Raw genomic sequence first — 22197 nt, 5'->3', positions numbered from 1 at the left:
CCTCCTCGTCTTCCACCGCCAGGGTTGCGGCGCGTGGGGGCCGCCCGCCGCGGCAGTCCCACCTCCTGGCGGGCGGTTATGAGGCGGATGGCTGCAGCGTTGGTGTCGCGGCACGGCACCCATCACCTGTCCTAGCCTGCTCCCAACCTGCCCCGTACCTGCCTGGCCCTGCCCCGACCTGCCCCTGCCCTTGTCCCCAAGCAGCCTGTCCCAAACCTGCCCTTGTCACAACCCGTGAACCCGCCGCAACCTGCCTGGGCCCCAGCCTGCCCTGCCCCTGACCCAAACCTTCGGTGGTCCTCAACAGTCAACACCATCCACAGCAGATGAACACAGTGGCCCATCCCCTACTTACCAGACTGTTCCACAGCCGGGTGAGCACACACACACACACACACACACACACACACACACACACACACACACACACACACACACACAACCGTCGCTTTGCTGCATCGCATACACTGTCTTTGCGCAACGTTTTCCTTGTGCTCTTTAACACACACACACACACACACACACACACACACACTGATACACACACACTCTGATACACACACGCGCACTCACCCTGTCACCCATCATGACATGTTCCTACGGGGCGAGCCCCCTAACCCGCCGAAACAGTCTACGGTTCCTTCAAATCCGCACCCCAAACGCCTACGCTCCGTACAAGGTCCCCAACATGTTTCTCCACCTTCGGCCGAATTGCGCAAGTTCCTACGGAGCAGATGGAAGATACGGGGTACTAGCAGTCCGTGTAGCTCACAGGCTAGCGAGTGGACGAATTGTTAGGCGTGAGAGACAGCAGGCAGAACGAAGGCGGAGGTGGCTGGGTGCTTGAGGCTGTGGGGCTGCTCTGAACTGATTTCGACAGACTGCTTACCTGCACTCAACATCGTGCGGTACAGCTGGTTACAGTGTTACACGAAGCAGCATTGGCTGCATGGAATGGACAACATACTGCCAGCAGGTGTCGGTCAGGTGCTGAAGTGCACCGACCACCAAGCAGCACAGGCTTTCATAGCGAGACCTCGGGACCGGCGCCAGGTCACCAAACACAGCAGCGACACATCTGGCAAAGGACCGGGGCTCCGGGTCCATGTCGTGACATAGGAAAGGCGTCTTTTGAGTTATGAATGCACACATTCGTGGGCTTATCTATGTACATTTCTACAGACTAAGCGCAGACCATGCACAGCAACTTCGCCGGTCTCAATCCTTCATGGGGGACAAGCAAAGTTCAATCTACCGATGACGACGTCGCCTCTCCACCGGGATAGGCACCACCGGTTGCTGCTGGACAGTTTCCCCTGAAGCTATTCGCATATCTTTGGCATTGCCGCTGCCGCTTTCATGGCTACTGTCCGTAGCACCGCTGCTACTGCCACCGCTGCTTGACGCAGACTCGACGTGGTGCTCCGGCACGTTGTACCCGGGTATGGCGGCCGACGGGCGGATGGCGCCCCCAGGGCCACCAATGGCTGCCGGCACGTAGTCCACCCACAGGTCGGTGGGCGTCGTGTTGTAGTGCGGCTTGTTCGCAATCGACTGCGGGTTGGTCAAGGGGAAGACACACCACGAGACGGGGCGGGTGACCGGGTGTGCTGCGCCGTGTAGCTAGTGCTCATGGTGCGGTGACGGACTGCGAGTCATGCGTGCTCAGCGCTGGTAGTCTCCTGATGCCGCCCCAAACCCCCAGAGTCAATACCCAAGAGGCATAGCTGAATACGTCAGCGCTGCAACAGCGCATAGGGACGTCATAGTCCCGCGTAGCTAGGATACCTCCACGGGACCCTGTAACTGTAATTGCCCCATAACTGAAGCCTCCCGCCCCACCACAGCGCACCCTCTGCGCGTTTGCAACACGAATGCCACGCACGCGCAACACGACCGCGCCACGGTCGGCTGACCCACCTCCTCGATGGCCGCCGGGTTGGTGGCGCGGCACTCGTTCAGCGTGTTGGACAGTGCCCAAGCCGCGTCGGTGCCCGGCGCAAACGTGACGTTAATGGGGTACCGCAGGTACAGAACCCTGTGTGTGTGTGGGGGGGGGGGGACGAAGACGTTTGTAAGATGTGCGCGAAGTTGCTGGTGTTTGACAGGCGTACAGCCATAGGATTGCCCCATCACCGTGTTGACGTTTGCGGGCACGCGGTTTCACGACATCAGCCCAGCAGTCTTATGCCGCTGGGAGCACCGCACCTGTGTGCGAATGTTGCGCGGATGCCCCATGCGAGCATCACCTCCTCTCGCGCCACGCTGTAGACCTGGAAGCGCTTGCGCCACTGCGCCCCCATTGCACGTCCGACGTCATCCATGGTGCTACCGCTCCCACTGCTACTGCCATCACCCATGCTGACGCCAGTGCTGACGCCGGCAAGGCCTCGTGCCTCATCCGCTCCGCCGCTTGACGGCGCATCCTCTGTTGGTTCAGCTGCTGTCTCTGTCTCTGATGTGGCTGCTGCCAATGCGGCTCCCTCGCTTGCCGCCTGCTGCTGGCCCCACCAGGACAGCTCGCGGGACATTGCCGCGGCCGCGGATGCCGAAATGCCCGACGGCAGCGGCACCGGTCTGCCCTGCTGGCCCTTCGCGGCGTCCGAGGCGGTGCGGCCGGCAGCGACTGAGTAACTGCTGGAGCCGCCGCCGCCCGCATGCTGCTGGGAACCTGTTGGTTGGGATGGGACCACATCCGGCAGCAGGAGCAGCGCGCGGTGAGGCCGTGGTCCAATCGCAAGCGCAAGCGTATCACGTACTTTCTAGAGGCATCTGCATGCCTGCTTGCTAGCCCGCTTCCCACAGTCTCATCATCACGGACGAAGGGTGAGCACGAAACCTATTCACTCACCAGCCGCTGTTCCCGGTGCCAGTGTGCCCACTGTGTTGTGCGCGCCGGGCTCCACGGGGTACTGCAGCCGCGCGCCCGCCATCCAGTGCGCAAACTCCAGACTGAGCATGCCGCGCCCGCCCGCCACACACGCCTCGTGCAGCAGCATATGCCAGCAGCACATCAGCCGGTTGCGCCGCCGCCCGTACGGCACCCACTCCTACGGGGGGGGGGATACCAGCGGCATGAGGCACGGTGCGGCATCAGTACAGAAGTTGCGTGTTTGCATCAGGCGGCTAGGCAACATGCAGCATGGCGCCGCCGAAACCGCCGACATATACTGGCAGCGACAATGGCCCCAACTTCCCAGTCGCAGATCCGGGACTGCACCGCCACGCGTGCAGAATGATCAGTTGAGCAGGCGGGCCCCGCGGCGCACCGTGCGAATGTCTAGAGGCAGCATGGACGCGTGCTCCGGCCCGCGGTCCGCAATCCAGCCGGCGGAGCACGGCATGTCAGGCCACACCGGCACTCGGCCCATCGCCTCCGCAGCCTGTCCAGCAAATACGGTACATGGAGTGTGCGGCATGAAGTACATGGTCTGCTCGTACCACAGCTTGTGCCACAGCTTGTGTTCACACGTAGACACACACATGCCCACACACGCACCGTGGCCAGTGCCACCAACAGGGCGCTGTAGTCCCTCCAGCTGCCTGCCGCCGCCAGGTCCGCGAGCAGCTGCGGGTGGTAGGCCACCAAGTGCGGCGAGCCCGCCTGCAGAGCGCCGCCGCCGCCGCCGCACGAGCCGCCGCCGCCGCCCAGTGCCCCGCCGCCCGCGGCATAGCTGGTGGCTAGGGAGGGCGCCATGCTGGTGGTGCGACTGCCCTGCACGGCGGCAAGGGTCACGGGCATGGATGGGAGGGTATGGTGAAGGGGCGCGCGCGTTTGCGAAGCCGAGGGAGGTGGGTGGTGGATTGTAGATACCAGCCCAAACTGAATCAAACCCAATGCAGAGTGGAGAGCGGAAGGTTGGTGCATGCGGGCGTGCAAGTGTCGCATGCCGCACGTACCGCCAAAAGCTGCAGCTGGGCCCCTATCACGCCCGAGCGGGTGCACGCGTGGGGTGCACGGTGGGAGCCATGCAAAAAAGTAAGCATGCACACACGCCACCCGCATCCAACACGGCGGCCACCTGCCTCACCCGCATCAGCAGGTACAGGTTGCTGCCGCCGCCGCCCAAGCCCGGCCCTGCCGCGGGCGTCGCGGCAGCCAGCAGCCAGTCAAACTGCCCCGCAGCCATGCGTGCCACACTCTTGCTCACGATCGTGTCGGTGTCTGCAGCATCGCGATGACAGTATGGCAGTCAGTCGTGTATCCACAGGCACATTCAGTAAACGCCGGTCTGGTGATTGGCGTAGATAGCATAGACCGCAAGCAAGGCCACTCCTGAAGCGACAGCAATGGGGTAGGTCTGCTGCCGGACCATGACCAGCAGCTAGCACCGCACAGGGCATCGCACCGCACCTGGGATGTAGTGCAGGTGCCCGACGACCTGTTGCGGCCCCTGCGGACTGAGCGCCCGGTTCCAGTGGCCGAAGCGGCCGCGTGAGAACCAGTTGCCCAGCAGGAAGGGCGGAGCCAGCAGGTAGCGCTCGGGCGGCGTGGCGCGGGCCGCTGCCACCACGGCTGGCGAGGGGTCCTCTGGGTCCGGCCACAGCGCGCACCTGCACAGCGGCACGTGTGTGGGAGTTCAACAAGAGGGCGCTCCGGCGGGAAACTGGCTGTCTGATACCCTTCTTGCTCGCTCAAACAGTGGCGACGGCTCTTGGGGTGCCAGAGCCGCCCGCTGTTGGGACCAGTCCGTTGACTGCGGGCACGTGACCCCCGCCCCACGCGCACGCAGGGAGACACGCACCCGCCGCAGTCCTCCGTGAGCTGACTCAGCCACTGCTTCGACAGCACGCCGCGGCGCCGCGGGTACAGGTAGGGGCCGTAGCTGGCATTCCATGGCTCGTAGGCGGGCTGCCGCATGGCAAAGTGCCTATGTGTGTGGCGCACATGTGTGTAATGGCGTGTGATTACTGGTGTGTACATGCCTCAAACGTGGGTAGGGAACAGGTAGATGGAGCCGGTCAGTGGCCGGAGGCGGAGGCTGCTGCAGTCTTCAAGGGCAGGGGCGTCTCATCTCAGCTATCGGCCACAGGCACCCTGCGCGGCATGAGGCCGGGACCCACATCCACATCCCAGGACCCTGACCAATCACAGTGGCACACCCTGGCAGTCCACACTGCCGGTACCTGCTGCACGGCTGCATATCAGCAATTAACACACACACAAACACACTGTCCTACGCGTAATGTTTTCCTTCTGCTCTTTAACACACACACAGACACACATACGCACCTGATGAGAACTTGCTGCTCGCCGCCCGCCGCCGGCTGCATGACGGGTGGCAACTGCACATGCTCTGACTTGACGAAGGCCTCGCCCGGGCCCTCGCCCATGTGGCGCAGGATGGCGAAGTTGATGTCGTCGTACTCGGGGCCGTGCTGCTGCACCCACTCAGGCACGCGGCAGTCGCGCATGGCGGAGGCAAAGAAGATGCGGCCTGCTCGGGGGGGTTCAAAGTGTAAGTGTGTATGTGTGTGTGTGTGTGTGTGTGTGTTAAAGAGCACAAGGAAAACGTTGCGCAAAGACAGTGTGTGTGTGTGTGTGTTTGTGTGCACGTGAGAGGAGTGCGAGCGAGCAGGTGAAGCATTGACTACCGTAATATCCCAGTGAGCAGGCGCACCATTGGGCGCGACTCCCCATGCATGTTGTGGCGGCGAATGGTGTTGCAAGAGCAGCAGGGCAGATGTGGCATAGGGTCAAAGAGATGAGCACACACGCGCACTCGACACACACACACACACACACACACACATACTGATACACACACACGCGCACTCACCCATCATGACACTGCTGATCGCGTCCCGCAGTCCGTCTTGGTCCATGTAGTTGCACCAGGTCAGCACGTCGTGCGTGTGGCGGGTGGTGTTGAAGCCGTCCTCGATCCAGCGCAGCAGCCGGTCCGTCACCTCAGATAGCAACCAGGCCGCGGGGCCGTCGGGCGCCGCGTTCTGGATATACAACACGCCGCCGTTGGGGCGCACCTCATTCACATAGTCGTCCTGGTTGTACAACACCTGCATGCATGTGCCGTAAGGCCGGTGCCCACGAGTTGGTGATGCGGCTCGGCGAAAGCGTGAGCGTAGGATTTGGAGAACGGTGGCTTGTAGTGGGCTGGGCGATGCGGGGTTGTGGTCGTGGCTGGTGCGCGCCAGGCCCCGCATGCGTGCTACACGCACACACGCATACATACACACACCTTGTGTGCAACGTTTTCCTTGTGCTCGTTAACACACCTTGTGCTGTCCCAACACATGCACGCACACATACACACCTCTGGCTGGTTGATGATGGTGAAGTCGGCAAAAGGTGGGCTCTTGAAATACACGTAGGGATCATCTGAGCGGGTGGGCGAGTTTGGGGCACGCGCCGCGTCACCCTCATGCCGCATCAAAGCACTGTGCAGTCATGCCTCTGGGGGCGCCCCCAAGCAAGCATCCCTGACGCGGTGTCCACACACCATAAGACGGCACCCACCGAAGAAGATGGTGTCGGTGTCCACGATGAACGTGTTGTACCGCAAGCGTACCGCGCGGCAGGCTAGGCGGTACCTGCAGCCGTGCGTTGAGGGTCTCACACTGAGTCGTAAGGAGTGCACATGGCGCGTGTGCCACAGGGATGTCGCAGACCGGCACCATCAGTAGCGAAGTGGCACTGCCGCACTGCACCGCTTCAAGGCACCGCCCTTGTCGTGTCAGCCGCGGAATGCATGACCTGACTCACTGTGACACGCCACCAATGTGCTTCTGCCCACAAGGCCGCACGCTCCCTCCACTCGCGCCACACCCTCCACCCTCCACAGCTCCAGCCCATCCCCCATGCACCCCATCCCCCATCCGGCCATCCGCCACGCCGCGCCAAACCGCACCTGTTGTGCCACATGGGCGCGGCGATCGGCACCGCTGCGCTGTCTGCCCCAAACACAGGCAGCTCGAAGTCCAGCCAGACGCAACCGGCGCTGGGCACGGCGCCCGCCACGCGCACGCAGTCGGGGCCGCTGGCGCTCATGAGCAGCACATGCTCCAGACCCAGCCGCAGCAGGTTGTGCACGGCCTGGCGGTTGACGTGGCGAGCGCAAAGGTGTACAGGGTGAGTGAGAGAGCGTGTGACTGTTGTGGTACGGGCACGAGCGGCGCGGAGACCCCGCTCCAGGCCCCCCAGCACGACCACCGAGGCGGCGCGGTGGTACTCCTGGGCCCTAGTTGCCATGTTCTATTGCCGCGTGGCGTGACTCAAACCGTGCATTGGGCGGGCCCGGCAAGCTGCAAGCGGCGCCTCCTACGCACCTGGCGTACGGGCAGTAGCTGCTCGCTGTCTGTCGCCATGAGGATGACTTCGCGCCGGTAGCTGCGGGCCTCCAGCGCGGCGTGCAGGCCCGTGCCTGCAGGAGCGAGCAAGGAGAGGCGAGCGGTACCCAGGGTTGCGTGGGGGCCGGCAGGACAACTTCGGCTCAGTGCCGCCCGCCTCAAGGTTGCACGATGCATGAGCTCCAGGCACACAGTAGGCAGGGTCAAGGCAGCAACTTATATCGGCACTGCCGCTGCGCAGCAACTTCCAATGGCCATGTCCATTCGTTTCCTGTAACGTGCCCAGCTCGCGTCGTTAAAGATTTCAATGCAACGTACTTGAGTCAACATTTCCCACGTATGGGGCTGTCTTTCCGATGGAGCACAAGCCGCTCCGCTCGCAGGGGAGCAGCGCTTGCCCAGACTTGAAGCATATGACAGCCGCAGCTAAGACTACCAGTGGTAACATAAAGCTTCACCGCGTTGGTGACCACCGTAGGGTCCTTGTCACTAAACTACGCTGGAGGTCGTCAAGTTGCTGCGGTTGGTTTTTTGGGCGTGCCAGCGTTGTGCGGAAATTGCGCAGCCATGGGTTGAAGAGTTGGTGTCAACCCGAACAGAATTGTTAAGTTGGCCTCTTCGTGAGTCGGACTTGCTTCTGCGGGCAGACTGCGTAAGCGTGCGCCCCGGCTGAACGCTGTTGCGAGCAGTGCGACTGAGAACAAGTTATATAAGCGATATCAATGCGTCGCGATATAGTGCCCGTGGACCAACCGGCTCTGTCTGAGGCACAAATAAATGAGTTCCAGTTCGGCTATTGGCTGTGAAATAACGAACCGTGAAGTTACATTCAAATACTGTGCCCCGAAAGCACGAGCACTACAAGCAAAGTCGCAGCTTCTCCACTCGCGCTAGTCCGCAGTTTGATTCCAGTTTATTTACCGGTCAACCGACTCCCAGGCGGTCCCGTGATAGCAGGCTTTCCGGGCCCCTGTGGCCTGCCAAGTGTGCCGTCGCCCCAGCGCCCATTTCACCTGCTCGTCGCCGGCTGTGGGGACTCTGTGGGAGGCGACTCTTGCGCTACTGGCGACTGGACCTGCTCCCCCGAACTGCCTGCCCGGCTCCGGTACCCTGTCAACCAAGCCCACCAGCTCCTGCCGCGCCGGGGTCCAGCCGCAGCCGCTCCCTCGCCTTGTGCCACGGCCTGCAAAGCCACGGGTGAAGTTGAAGCCGGAGTAAACAGGCGTGCGTGGACACAAAAAGAATCTTGGCAGCGCGCACGTTCGTAGTGGCCTGTCGTCATCGGCGCCGGTGCCTGCAACCCACCACCTCACCCATACCATCCACTACCCTGCTGTCGTTCTGCAATGCTGCGGACAGTCCTCACCTGCATGTTGCCGTCGCCTCCACCGCCCGCTCCCGGCTGCGAGCTGGCGGCCTTGCTGGCGGCCTTGCCCGCTGCGGCCGCCTCCGCACCTTTGCTCGGCGCCCCTGCCGCCGCCGCCGTGGCCCCTGCACCTGCAGCCACACCCGCTGCTGCAGGTGCTGCTGTTGCAGGTGCTGCCACCGCCCCCAAGCCTGACTCCGGCTTCTTAAGCTCCTTGGCAATCTGGCTAATGGCGTAACCGGCATAAAAGGTGCCCAGGATGCCCAGTGCCGCTACACCGACCGCCAGCAGGGCTGCGCAGGGCCGGGTAGGAGGCCGGGTGGGGGGTAGGGTTTGGGGGGGGAGGATGTTGCAAGTACCAGCCCAATCTAAACAAAACCAAGCGAAGACTAGCGGAGCACAGGCAGAGGCGAAAGATGCAAGCGATAAATACGTATGGGGGGCTTCATTGCGCGACTGATGTGCAAAAGCTATGGGCGACACGGCGGCGGTGGCCTCCGGGGTTACAACCCACGTGGCAGATAACGAAGGGCATGAAGGGGTCAACCGTACATCCCTGCTAGCCAGACCCCAGCAGCCCGACCAGTACTGCCCTAGCCAAATCTCAAAGCCCCTGTGCCGGCTACTCTGCTGTCACTGCAAAACATGGCAAGCAGGGAGGCAGGCAGGGAGGCACGCAGACAGGCAGGAGGCTGGAGTAATGGATACTCCGGACCTCTGCGCCTGTCTGGTTCCTCCAATCACCGTGCCAGCTCCGCCAGCACCCCAGCACATGCCCCAGCAGGCGCCACCTACCACTGATTGCGGCGCCGGCCGTCACGAAGGCCATGCCTGGCGGCTTGACGTTTGGATCTAGCGGGATGGGCGGCGACTCGGCGTCGTCATCCCACCCGCCCTGCTGCGCGGGAGCTTGCTGCTGAGTTGATGCCTGCTGTGTTGGCATCTTCTGCACCTGCGCCTGTGGCGCTGCCACGGGCGCCTGCTTGGGATCCGGCATGCCCTCGGTGGCGACAGCTGCTGTGGAAAGCCCCGCTGGTTGCGACCGCGCCACGTCGCTGCTGCCACTGTTGCTTCTGCATGAGACACTGGTGGTGCTCATCAACCGTGTGGGCACTGCAAGGCTGCCCAAAGTTCCTTCTGAGGCGAACGGCAGACCCCACGGCCGACCAGCAGCGAGGAGTGGGCTGGCGCGCGGGCCAGCCACGCCAGCGGCGGCAACATCGGCAGCACAACCATATAAGGCCGGAGGGTGCGGCTTGACCGCCGCAGCGTCAGCATCAAGCCACACGTACCCTGCAGCACCACATAATAGCATAATACAGCCTTCCATGTTAGGGTAGAGTTTAGCATTACGCGTTATGAAAATGTGAGCCACCTCGCAACGGTGAAGCGGCAAGACACAGTGGGCAGCGTCGGGGACACGGTTCCGGTCGGTGACACTCACGCGGCGTGACATGCTGATCACTATTAACACATACCACGACTCATACCATCTAACTCGGCTAACCACAACCGGATGCGGCGCAAACCAGCGCGAGTCCTTGCGGGTGCGTTTGAATGCTTACCGGTCCAACGCGTTGCTGAAGAAAGTGCAGCTATCCCGACCGGGCTAACTGTATTCCCTTTTGCATGTTGAAGGATTGCAAGCATTGTGTTGGACATTTTCTCTTCGGGGGCGTCCTTGACGTTCACGACATAACTATTTCAGCATCAGCGCTTCTATATATGTGCATATTCACAAGTGGGGAACTATGCATGCGAGGGGAGAGCGATGGCGGTAGCCCGTGGGCTGTCGCGGCAGCCCTTGCACGGATCTGCACTGAAGTGACAGGCTTTACCCGCCTTTGGTCTAGCTGCCGGGCGGGATTTGCGTGAATGCCAACGGATGCCATGCTGCGTTAGAGTGCTGGGGCAGCTCCGGACATTGCCACAGCCTTCCCTGCTCCAGAGTGGCAGCAGGTTGTCGCATTCGCCAGCGTACACGGTACCCTCCACACTCCTGTAGCGTTATATGAGGGCGCATCGACCATAAGCGCCAAATCGAAAACCGGACAAGCTCTACACCGCACCCGTTTGGGTGGGAGCGGCAACAGGCGGCCATGCCGCCATGGGGCAACAGGCGGCCATGGGGCGTTCGAATGGGGCGGGCGAGCCGGCCCCCCACCCCTTGCGGAAAGCCTGGCATCGTCGCCCCTTGTCAGCTGGCTACCGCTTACATTGACTAGTGTATAAAACCACGTCGCACCAGGATTTAGCAGACAGGTGTCATTCCGGTTGCGCCATCTCAAGGGTTTAGGTTCGGGCCCCAGATGAGCTCTGTGATACTATCATAAAGTACATATTCTGAGCGAATGTCGCAAACGTCACAAATGGCACAAGCGTCTCCATCGGCACCGCCAGCCCCTGTTGCCCCGCCGGCTCGTCGACGTGTTGAGTACTACAAAGTAAGCTCTCGCAAGTCCGCTAATGGTGGAATGGAGGAGGCACGGTCTGGCGACTCTGCGTAGCGTGGGGGTCACCCTTCCCGTCACCGACGGGCAGGTTGCCGGGCCACCTGCTGGCGGGCCACCTGCCCACTTCCAGAGTGACGTGGACCCTTGATGCGTTAGGGCTGTCAGGACCATCATGCACAAGCCATCATACAACCGCCTGTGTCGCCGCGTGCCACAGTGCTGCTGCAAGCACTCTCTGGCCCGCCCATGCCGCAGTTCGCAACCTGGCACCCGCCGCGCTCCCCCGCAGGAGGAGAACTTTAAGGACCTTGACCTCACACGCACAGTGCACTTGGGCTGGGGCGCACTGGGAGGTGAGTATTCTAGCAGAATGTAGCATCGCCCCAGAGCGGGAACGGAGCTTTGGATGTTTGCCATACAATAGCCACCGACGTCTTTGCGGCAGGTCATGGAGGCACCTAATTTGCACCATTCAAACCCATGCTGCCCCCCCCCTCGTGCTTGGTTCGCAGGCGCTGCTGGGATATTGCTTTGCATGGGGATGTCCATGGCTACGCAAGGCCGAAGCTGGAACGTCAGCTTCATGTGGCTGCAGGTGGGGCGGAGTCGTGGTTGGGCTGACGGGGCTCGCTGGAAAAGAATACGGCACGTGAGGCCATAGCAAGGGGTCATGCTCACTGTGCTTGTGTGTGCTGGCAAGTGCTGTTGGAAGGAGTTTGTCAAGATGAAGCTGCTTCGCGCACATAGCTTAGTCGGCCACGTGCATCAGTCATATGCCGCACTTGATGCAACCCCCCTCCCCCCGTTCCCCTCGTGCCACGCTTGCAGCGACGAGTGGGTGCACAGGTGAGAGCTGAACTAGGTAGCCCTGCGTGGGTACGTTACGTTACGTGGAATGCGCTGCCGGGCATGGGCTTGGACGGGCGCCAGCACTCGCATTACGTGCATGTGTGGCAAGAGTGCGAGGACTGCGTACGGCCTCCGGCGCAGCGCCTGCTTTTAATGTCGTGTCATCAATCGGTGTTACCATTTACGGTCTTCAAAGCACTCGCGGAAAAATGTGTTTGCCTACTAGCTCGGCACGCGCTGACCGCATAGACGCACACGCATCCCCGCAGGAATGCGCAATCGCAGAGCAAGTTGTGCTTCCGGCCAAGTTGTGTGGTACCGGCCAAACTTTGGTCTTGCCCTCAGCTCTGCATTCGTGCAAAGCATGCTGTACACTCATACACTGACATGTGGTTTCTGCATATCCCTTCCCGTGTGTCAATCAAACACACGCGTGCTCGCACATGTGCACGCGCACACGCGCAGTTCGGTACCATGAGCTACATTATCACCTCCAACCTGCTCTACTACCACGACGGGGACCGCTGGATCACACGCGACTGGCCCAGCATCATGGAGCGCTGGACCAGCCGCCGGCGCGGCGGCCGCGGCGTGCCGCTGGAGCAGTAGGCAGTAGCAGTAGCAGCGCGGCGCAGTGGGAATGGCAGTAGCATCACGGCCGCAGGACAGTGGGGCCACAGCTGCAGCGACGCTGCGCCTTACGCTGGAGCAGTAGGCAGTAGCAGTAGCAGCGCGGCGCAGTGGGAATGGCAGTAGCATCACGGCCGCAGGACAGTGGGGCCATAGCTGCAGCGACGCTGCGCCTTACGCTGGAGCAGTAGGCAGTAGCAGTAGCAGCGCGGCGCAGTGGGAATGGCAGTAGCATCACGGCCGCAGGACAGTGGGGCCATAGCTGCAGCGACGCTGCGCCTTACGCTGGAGCAGTAGGCAGTAGCAGTAGCAGCGCGGCGCAGTGGGAATGGCAGTAGCATCACGGCCGCAGGACAGTGGGGCCATAGCTGCAGCGACGCTGCGCCTTACGATGGCGACGGCGCGGCACGTAAACAGAAGCAGATCTGGCAGGGTGCGCGAGCAGGACTGCGGCGGCGATGGTTATGTCAGCAAGAAGCAAACAAGAGGACAGAGACACAGAGTGCTGACGGGTCAAGCGCCAACAGGCAAAGGGAGCTGTTATCAGCACAACCTCCTGTGGCGGGGCTCGTGAGCACGCGGCGTGCATGGACGTGGGGTGGCCCTGCACAGGGCCTTTGTGAAGAAGGAAGGCCACAACAGCTGGAGGCTGTCCAAGGTCTGATGAGGGTCACAGCTCAGAGTCACTGGGTTAGGCTAGGTGCGTGTTTGCTCAGCAGCCCCGCTGCTCTCAGCATTCGTCTGTATGCGGGGGGGGCCTTACAGCTAAGGGCTGGAGCGCAAGCGTCCCTTGCTTGCGGCGCCAAATGTATACTAGTAGATGACCATTGCACAGAGCCAATGTGAGGGCCTAGGGATATGTGTTGACGGTTGACCCAAACAAACTAACGCATGGTTGCTTTCCTTTGGAAGAGCCTATGGTCCCCCGGTCGGCCATGAAATGACCTTCCGCTGGCGGGGATGGGGCGCATGTCCTCTAAACGTGTCGGATGCGCAGCAGCCAGCATCCCAGCAGGGTGCAGGGACAGCCGAACACGGCCTGGGCGCGCACCCTTGTGAGGAAGCATCGTCGATAAGTGGGCGCTTGGAACCCCCGACCTGGGCTGAACGGCACCAGACCACACTGTCGCTGTCGTGACTGTCATCCCTGCAAATGGGGAACCTGACAGCAGCGCAGGCGCCACAGGCGTGGAGGCGCTCTGATTGCAGGCCCCCTCAGGCCCCTAGCAGCTGTCATCATCGGGCGGAGCTGATCGTGCCAGGGCCCCAGGGTGCGATGAGACATGGTAAGGGGCAGGGTGGCGCAGGGGTGCCCCTCGGCGCCGCTTAATGGCTCCCTTGATCCTCCATTGCAGCGTCCACAGACAGGAAACCGTGGTACGATACGTGGCCGGGCACGTGACAGGTGTGTGGGGGAGCGACGGGACGTATTGTGGACGATTGCGCAGACCACCCCTGGTGGAGACGTCGACGTTATGCGTGCTGTAACAACTATCTAGACTACCTGGACTACCTGTTAACGTACGCACATCCACCCAGGGGCAGCGAGTAGCGGCCGATCATCCACCCAGGGGCAGCGAGTAGCGGCCGATCAACCCTATGGTTAGCGACGGACTGGCTTAGGTATTGGGCAGTGGAGCTGGAGGCATGGCTGCAGCAGCAGTTGGCAGCGGAGAAGGATAGCACCGTCCACCGCCAGCTGTGGCAGCGGCCTGGGAATGGCAAGAAGCAGGACCAGACGACCTGGCGTGCACTGGAACCAGCGGCCACGGGCTTGCTGGTGCTGACGCCAGAGTTCTTCAAGCGCTACCCTGATGTCGAGTTCTGCTTCCGCGAGAGGGGCACCAACACCGGCTACTTCAGGGCGACAGCGGATGGGCGCTCGCTGTATACAAGGTCCGGGATCTGGAATAGGTGAGCGGGGGTGCGGGGGAGCGGGGGGGCGGGGGAGCAGGAAAGGAGAATTGGCCACAACCGCTTACCCGTTCAAGATTCCTAACAAAGTTAGGAGCCGACATGTATTTGCACAGCGCCGTCAGAGTAGATATAGCTTAATGTCGCTTACAGCGAATAACGAGATGATGCTGGACAATACCTATTCCCTCTATTCACAGTGACAGACTCAGGAACCTCATACTACGCCAGAGAGCACCTGCACTGCACTTGAGAGCGCAATACTTTATTTCTTTTATGGCTGGCGACAGCGAATCTTGGGAGGTGGGCGGGCCAAAGTGGTGTGGAAAAACGGAAGCCCGAACGCGAAGTGGCTCATTGAGGCCGTTAAAGACGCCGCTGAGTGGCATAGCAGTTCTAGGTGAGGATATTAACAGGATATGGGCTGGCTGCCCTCTGCATCCAGTGCGCACGACCGCAGTGCGTTGGGGAAATGTCTGGTGCGCCTTCGTTTGAGGCGCCGCTATACTGTTAACCTCGTCCCAAATCCTTGGAACCGGTGGACCTCTTGGATGGGACTCGGGAGCCCGGCGGCCGGCGCGCCACGACTGAGGCACATATAAGTGTGGCCCACCCGGTTCGCCCGACAGACGACCCGTTTAGGGGCGGCTGCTCACCTGCGGATTGCTGGCCCCCCGTGCTGCAGGCTTGCTTTGTTCATTAGCATCCATTGGCGATGCCAGGAGGTGGCCTGTTGGAGGGCCAACGGAGCTGTGGCAGACACATCAGCTACGGGCCAGATGGCTGCTGCAGGCGGGCACCAGCACCAGCAGTTCCAGTCAAGCGTCAACGACGCCCATTCTATACGGCCAAGTACTGAAGCAAACGGATCGGTCCTCTGGATCGCTGGCAGTGGACGGTGGCGCGGTGGTGGTGGCCCGCGTGATCCAGCCGCCACCGCCGCCGCCACCGCGCTCTTTAGTACCCACCACCATACGCGGCACGCTGTCCCCCCAGGCAGTCTTCGTCGGTATTGCTTTCGGGTGAGTAGCATCACCAGTAGCTTGATCACTCGTACTGGATCAAGAATCATGCCATTGTATGCATCCTGCAGGACCGGGAATCCCGACTCTGCCCTGCCTATGCCCTTGGGCTGGACTCAGTTTAACTGGACCGACCCCCGCCATCTGCTGTCCGCAGAACCTTTGTTGCGTGCTGTATCGGAGTGTTCCTGGCCTGGAGAACAATTGAAACTACGGACTGGAGCCAGGTGGGTAGTTAATATGCTGATTAAAATGTTGGGTTAGCCTTCAGCCGTGAGCGATGTGTCACACCTGCACTGCTGGCACCCACCCGCCGTCACCCATCCGCGAAGAGTTTTGAGCGAGTCACCCTTTGCCGTGAAAGGGCAAGGTGCCGTGAGCGCATGGGCGATAGATATGCCGTGGACGCCGTGTTATGAAAAGTCTTCCAACCAATGCCTGCAGGTGCGTGCGTGGCTGTCAAAATGGCTGGGGCGGCCGCTGGCACAGCAGCAGGCGACAATGGTGTCCACCCTCAACGGTGAACGCACAGACGGGCCACAGGCCGAGGCCGGCGCCACGGAAGCAGCTACCGCTGACGCCGCGACCGACAGCCCAACCACGGGCGGCTATGTCTCAGGGACGGGGAGCCAGTCGCAGCTCGCGGAGGCTGGCGCCAGCTATGCAGGTGACGGAAACGCTCCTGCCGGCCCGGCTACATTGGCCCCACTGCCGCTAGCCGGCGTGCATCTGGCAGGCTCGCATCCGGGGCGAGAGACGGAGGATAGCCACGCCCGCAGCCAGCTGGCGGCTGGGCCGCACTCGCAGCGCCCGCTAGCTCAGAACGAGGGTGTGAGTGATGGGGGCGCACCTGCGGAGGACGCGGCGGGTCCAGGCGGGCATCCGGCTGGGTACGGCAGCGATGGCTTGCGCCTTGCGGCGGCGAGGCTGCCCGGGCAACTTGCAACCAACAGCGACGCGTCACTCGGGGCTGGGGAGACGGCCGGCGTGCAGGGTCTGACACCTGCTGGAGCGGGTGTTGGCTGCTCTCCTGGCGGCAACGCTTAGCATCACTGGCCACGCGTTGCCCGCCTACCTGGGGCAATGACGGCAAGCAGCGCAAGCGCTGCGCCCCAACCGGGGCCTAGGACATGCGGGCGGGTCCATGAACATTGGGGATGCTGCAGAGTGATCACGAGCGAGTATGTGCAATGCGACAACATGTGTGGGAAGCATTGGGCGTGTTCGAAGTACCGTATGAAGCAGTATGGTTGCATATTTGTACGCTTGCCGTGCGCGGCCCTGCCCACACTACGCCGGCACTTTTCCTGTGCGGGCTCGTCAGGACGGTCACTTGCAAGAGTTCAAATGTCTGACATGAGCGGTTGTGCGCCGGTTTCCTTCCGTCTGTGTTAACGTCGGTATCTATGCATGTTGGAGGTTGCAGACGCGCTGGCCGGGAGGTGGGTCATTCTGTGCTCACATGCTCGAAGTATGAACAAGGCCAAAGGCAGGCAGAGTAGTGCTTTTGGCAGTCGTAGAGCCCTCCATCGCTGCCCTGGTATGCGAATCCACTGCTGCTCGATGGACAGGCCAACCTGACTGGTGCGCATTGTGTGAGACGGCCGTTAGCCGCTGGCAAGCAGATTCCGCGGGGATCTCCTGTAGGTGAAGGGCTCATATCCCTCCAACTTCATGCTGCGTGTCGCACAAGTCATAAACCAGGTAGATCACGTGATTCCTGACATGTAGTGGGGTGTGAGCTTTGATTTCATGGACTTCGCTTGTTCTGCTGCATGAAAGCAGGCGGCTGCATTACGACAGCGTGCGTTCTTGTGCGTGTGTATCTTGGATTGCGGTACTGTAGGCGCCCATGCGCCCGTCTGACGAGTTTGGGCCCACGCTGCGCTGGCATTGGCGGTGCCGTGACTGGGTGTTATATTGTAGTGCAGTTGCTCCAATTATTGAACACCTTGGGTGGCTTTCACACTATGGTATGGCTCGTAGAATTGGTCATACATGCATGGACGGTCCCCATGTCGGACCGCTCTGGTCGTGTGTGCACGGCAGTCGGGGTTTGGTGGCAAACAACAGATGTCAACGTGTCGTGGTGGATAATTTGATCAAAAACTGCGTTGAGGGAGCATGCGGGAGAGGAACGCAAGCGGTAACCTGTGTGTATGTGCGAACAGTGTGAGGGTTGGGAGGAAGACCGATTCAGCCTGTCGGGGGGACCCGGGGCGTCCGCCGGCTGCGGATGTGTGGAGGGGGGTTACCGCATGCACTAGCCAAAATTGTGGTGCAAGCCATAAGTGCGGCTGCGTCCCGTCCACTTTGAGTTTAGAGCGTATTACCCCCACGATCACGTGCCCCGCCCGCAACCCAGCCCCGTGGACGAGCCACATGGCCGGGATGTGTTGGGTTGGGATGGCAACATACAGCAACGCCCTGCTGGGCAGTGCGTGGGCCCTAGTGGGCCTCCCAGAGGCGTTAGGACTTTCCGTTTCATGGTACTTGCCTGCTGCCGCTTGGTACATGCGCTGTGCGAGTGCAGTCGGTTGAGGGTGCTTTCACCAGTCCTCCTGTTGAACGATGGTAGGCTGCGGCAGCCGTGTTATCGAGAATGCTTTTAGACGAACAATGTGTGTGTGTGTGTGTGTCAGCCCGCCGTCGGGCCCGGATCGAAGTAACTAGCTGAATTGCAAAAGAGTAAGCATGCTCCTGCCTCAATTCGAGTATTACTGAGCGTTGTAGTTGCTGTGGCGGCTGCGTAATGCTTGGCTGTTTGGGTGCGCGATGTGATGACCGCAGCTGTGCTTGGCGCCTTGGCCACTGGACCAGTGCAGACCCGGCTATATCGGAGATGCTCCTTACTGACACACTGCCTCAGACGGGGGAATGTTATGTGGGCTCACCAGCTCAGCCCACTCAAGTGACTCAACCTTACGAACGGAGTCCCTCCCTGGCCTCACTTGCCGCGCAGCCGCATGGGCCAAGAGCATGGTGCCGTGATCCGCCCGGGACAGTCTACGGTTGAGTAACGCTTGATGGACACTCACACAAAGAAGTCTTGTAGCACCCACCAAAGCACCCGCCAACGCACGGGCTTGACGCCGGCTTCACAACCGATATTGCCGCCCGCCTTTGCGCTGCACAACGTGCTCTCCCAAGTGCTGTATACACGCTGGTTCTGGCGTGTTATGCAAGCCCAGGGCCTGACACGTCACGCACCATGCGGAATAGTAGCCCAGCGGAAGGCCAAAACCTTTTGTCCTCTGAGCTTAAACAAAAGCACATTTGTGAACGCACCGCCAGTCCGGCGGCCCCGCTGCGGTCCCGCACCGCCAACCCATTACATCGATAAACCCGCATGGAAACATGAAAGAAGTCATGAAAGAAATCCGAAATGATACATGTGCGCGGCCTTGTCATCTTCTCCCTGGTCTCGGGGGTCAACGGGGGGCCCTGCCTAGCCCTACCCACCCGCGTTCAGGCGCCGCGCCCCGCTCGCATGGCTCGGCCGCCATCCGCCCTATGCATTTGTGACCGCCGCCCTGCTGCACAGCATCTGCAGCGGCAGCGCCGGTGGCAGCACCTACTACCACCTCTGCTGCCGCCGCTCGCAGCGCTGCGCCAGGCGTGCGCCTGCTTCCTCTTCCACCTCCCCCGCCACCCGCATCGCCAGCAGCGTCACCGCCGTCACCGCCACCGCCCTGCCGTGCGCCTCCTCCTCTTCCACCGCCAGGGTTGCCAAATCCACCCCTGGCCAACCACAAGAACGCCTCTAAGACAGTGTCCAACATACAGTAGGGGAGCATTACAGAGCAGTGAGTCATTAGTACGCAGTTTGATGGCGCGCAACATCAAATGCACACACTGCGCCAACATATACATGGCGGCGTACACAGTGAAAGCACACCCCCAAACCCACGTGCCCTAATGCGGAATGAAAACTTTGCGGCCCGGACAGGACAGGTATGGCAGTATGCTAACCTTTCGTTTCTGTGCCCGCACCGTCGTCCGGATAAATTTTCCTGCCCCCGTTGCCAAAAGCAGGGTTTCTTCCAAACTACCATAAAACCTCGGGGTTAACCAGGGGCCTCAGCCCCCCCCCCCTCGTCCAGGCGCCGCGCCCAACCCGCACGGAGCGACCACCATCCAGTGACGGGACCGCCTTCGCCCTATGCATGTGTGATTCGGTATGCGGCGAACACCACTGACGATCGGCCACATGGTGTTGGTTACGGCGCTGCCTGAGCTGACAGTAAATTATGGCCTGCACCTTATGAGGCCCGATATACAAATGCATGCGCTGTGTCCATAAATGCTGCTGCACTAGCCAGCACTAGCCGCCCACAACTAACTCACTGATGCAGTGCGACAACGTAAAGCCATGCGCTTTAAACATGTCATGCCGCCAGACACTGGGCGACGTGATGTAAAGACACGAACGGCACACCTTCCGAATGCAGTTTGCAAACGTCTTCCGGACCAGTGCGCCAAACAATGCGAGGTCCTTACGAGGTCCTTCCATGCGCTGCCCGCGTCGCCGCTGCCGCGTCCACTGTCGTGGGGGTATCTTCGGAAGCAGCCGCCACCGCAGCACCTGCACCTGCCACCATCACCTGGCCCAGACCGCCCGGACACTAGCCTGCTGCGTCATCACGCTGGCATGCGGAAGCACCCGCAACGGCCGACCTCCGCGCACTGTTCCGTCGTAAGGACCGTGAGCTTTGGGCGTGGTGCGTGGTCCAAGAAAACTGGTAAACGCGGCTGCTTGTGCTGGTGGCTGCTTGTGGGCATGCATGGGAAATGACCCATTTGCCGTGGCAAACGCATTTGCGCTGCCTGAGCTATCTGAGACGGCCACTGCACCGTTGCCGATCCGCCACAGCGGCAGTGGCGCAATGCTACCCATCGCAGCCATATCCGAGGGCTGAGACGCGCGTGTGCTCGCGCCGGCGCTGCTCATGCACGGTACCAGTGCCGCCGCTGGTGCGGCACCTACCGCGGCTTGTGGGCTTAGAGCTGCCCGTATGAGGCTTTGAGGCAGGGCACAGCCGCGCCCGTGCGTCCGCTCTAGTGAGGTGCTGCCGAGGGGGGAGGCAATGGCGGAGGCAGCAGTGATGGAAGCCCATGAGGGCGAGCTGGAGTTGGAGGCAGCCGCCTCGGGCAGCGGGTGCGATTGTGAGAGCAGCAGTGCTCGCGCCTCGGCCCTGCATCCTCCGCGTACCCCAGCACGTACTTAAGCAGATCATTGCAGCTGCCGGCGGCACCGCCGCCTGGGTCCTGCTCCACAGAGTCATCAACCGCGTCTTCATCAGCAGTCCATGGAGCTGGCTCGTCATGGGTTGCGGACAGGATTGCCCGGTGGTGAGGCGAGGAAAGTGCCTTAGCTTTGGGAATGCGTGACATGTGCTCCCAGCCGCGCCCTGCAGGAAGCGAGGTAGGCAAAGCCACCAGGCATTCAATGACCGATTACTAACCCGAGCGGATCCTTGCCACCATTGAAGCTAAAGCCCTATGCGGGTTACCAGACCACATTACATGCCTGCAGACCACTCGGAGGCCAAAGCGCACCCCAGTACAAAGCGTGCCTGACGGAAAACCGGGTCGGCCGGCGGTATGCACCTTCAAATGCCGGCTGAGACGTGGAGCGCGGCAGCCCAAGCGCGCTGCAGCGTCGCGATGGTTCTTCCAGCGAAGGCTTGCGCGCAAGCTCGAGGGTCAGCAAGCTGTAGCGCCGCTCAAGGTTGATGGGGACTGGCTCCTCCGTGCTTGACGCCGCGCTGACCGACGAAGGGCGGGGTGGAATAGCGATGGGCGCCGTGTGAGCTGGCGCGGGGAAGCTTTCAACTTGACGTCCAAGCCAATAGTCAAGCGAGCCCACAATCATGCTTGAAGCGGCGCCCTGTAACGCAAACCAGTCAAGCGTGAGAAGCGCTACCATTCGGCAAACGCATGCATTCTGCCATGCGGATATGCGCCTAATGCCAACGTGGTACCGCAGGTGTGCAAAAGGCGGCCTGTTGTATGCAACATATTGGATACAAGACTGGAAACGGGGCCATGCGGCAGTTGAGGCCACCCGTCCGCCTGAGTTTCCCCACCGGCTCGATCAGCCCTCAACAAACGAATGAGGATTCCCAACTGACCTGAGTGTCTTTGCAGGCACTGATGATCGCTCAATAATTTTGGGCGCGGCCTGCGGAAATCGACAAAACCGCGACCCAGTCCCACGTGCGGGCCCGCTCCCTCCTTGCCCGGCCGTTAAATGAGATGATTATGGATGACCACAGGGCTTGAATGTTACGCGAACATCAGCTTCGTGTGTCTGTGGGAAGGCTGTTGGCAAAAATCGTAATTGCCTTGCGAAGACGACAGCGTTTCCTAATACCTCCTAATAGCAGCGTGCACTGTATGACTATCAGGGACTGTTGAGGGCATTTAGCGCAATCCGTGGACCAATTCGGGAGACCGCGGGAGACCCATGACGGGGATCCACGGATTGTACGACAAGTGGTGAATGAGCTGCAAGATAAAAGAAACCGGAGCATGAGGGAGCGGGTTGGAATGCGGAAGGCCGTCATGCATGCGCGGTGAAATCGCCTGTACAGCTCTGAGCGCTGCAGTGCAGACAGGTGCAGGGGTGCTGCCGCAGCCTCATATCGGGCAA

At 61.2% G+C, this 22197-nt stretch overlaps 5 protein-coding genes across 5 annotated transcripts; 2 read left to right on the top strand and 3 right to left on the bottom strand.

Moving 5' to 3' along the window:
- Positions 1–906: 906 nt before the first annotated feature.
- On the bottom strand, positions 907–8073 carry CHLRE_02g145350v5 (uncharacterized protein). The gene is made up of 16 exons (XM_043060298.1): positions 7627–8073; positions 7288–7382; positions 6870–7054; positions 6479–6552; positions 6276–6340; positions 5781–6018; positions 5234–5438; positions 4746–4871; positions 4355–4554; positions 4032–4165; positions 3500–3715; positions 3270–3383; positions 2852–3050; positions 2209–2671; positions 1921–2038; positions 907–1554 (listed from the first exon to the last, which is right to left on the bottom strand). The coding sequence occupies exons 1-16, from the start codon at positions 7754–7756 to the stop codon at positions 1252–1254; spliced, it is 2865 nt and encodes a 954-aa protein (XP_042927733.1). The 5' UTR covers positions 7757–8073; the 3' UTR covers positions 907–1251.
- Positions 8074–8119: 46 nt separating this feature from the next.
- Positions 8120–10402, bottom strand: CHLRE_02g145452v5 (uncharacterized protein). The gene is made up of 4 exons (XM_001694948.2): positions 10240–10402; positions 9470–9967; positions 8675–8967; positions 8120–8491 (listed from the first exon to the last, which is right to left on the bottom strand). The coding sequence occupies exons 1-4, from the start codon at positions 10322–10324 to the stop codon at positions 8318–8320; spliced, it is 1050 nt and encodes a 349-aa protein (XP_001695000.1). The 5' UTR covers positions 10325–10402; the 3' UTR covers positions 8120–8317.
- Positions 10403–10863: 461 nt separating this feature from the next.
- On the top strand, positions 10864–14106 carry CHLRE_02g145450v5 (uncharacterized protein). Its single transcript, XM_043060299.1, has 5 exons — positions 10864–11118; positions 11417–11480; positions 11640–11722; positions 11956–11973; positions 12442–14106. The coding sequence occupies exons 1-5, from the start codon at positions 11044–11046 to the stop codon at positions 12583–12585; spliced, it is 384 nt and encodes a 127-aa protein (XP_042927732.1). The 5' UTR covers positions 10864–11043; the 3' UTR covers positions 12586–14106.
- A 497-nt stretch (positions 14107–14603) lies between these two features.
- On the top strand, positions 14604–18436 carry CHLRE_02g145451v5 (uncharacterized protein). The gene is made up of 4 exons (XM_043060300.1): positions 14604–14920; positions 15206–15542; positions 15700–15769; positions 15987–18436. The coding sequence occupies exons 1-4, from the start codon at positions 14797–14799 to the stop codon at positions 16587–16589; spliced, it is 1134 nt and encodes a 377-aa protein (XP_042927731.1). The 5' UTR covers positions 14604–14796; the 3' UTR covers positions 16590–18436.
- Positions 18437–18551: 115 nt separating this feature from the next.
- On the bottom strand, positions 18552–21963 carry CHLRE_02g145502v5 (uncharacterized protein). The gene is made up of 4 exons (XM_043060301.1): positions 21677–21963; positions 21153–21432; positions 20731–20953; positions 18552–20549 (listed from the first exon to the last, which is right to left on the bottom strand). Exons 2-4 carry the CDS (start codon positions 21415–21417, stop codon positions 20432–20434), a joined length of 606 nt encoding a protein of 201 aa, XP_042927730.1. The 5' UTR covers positions 21418–21432; positions 21677–21963; the 3' UTR covers positions 18552–20431.
- Between the last annotated feature and the right edge of the window lie 234 nt (positions 21964–22197).

This window comes from Chlamydomonas reinhardtii, chromosome 2 (genome assembly GCF_000002595.2).
Source record: "Chlamydomonas reinhardtii strain CC-503 cw92 mt+ chromosome 2, whole genome shotgun sequence".
Classification (NCBI taxonomy): Eukaryota; Viridiplantae; Chlorophyta; class Chlorophyceae; order Chlamydomonadales; family Chlamydomonadaceae; genus Chlamydomonas; species Chlamydomonas reinhardtii.
Note: the sequence above shows the minus strand (reverse complement) of the source record. Positions and strands in the feature narration are given on the sequence as shown.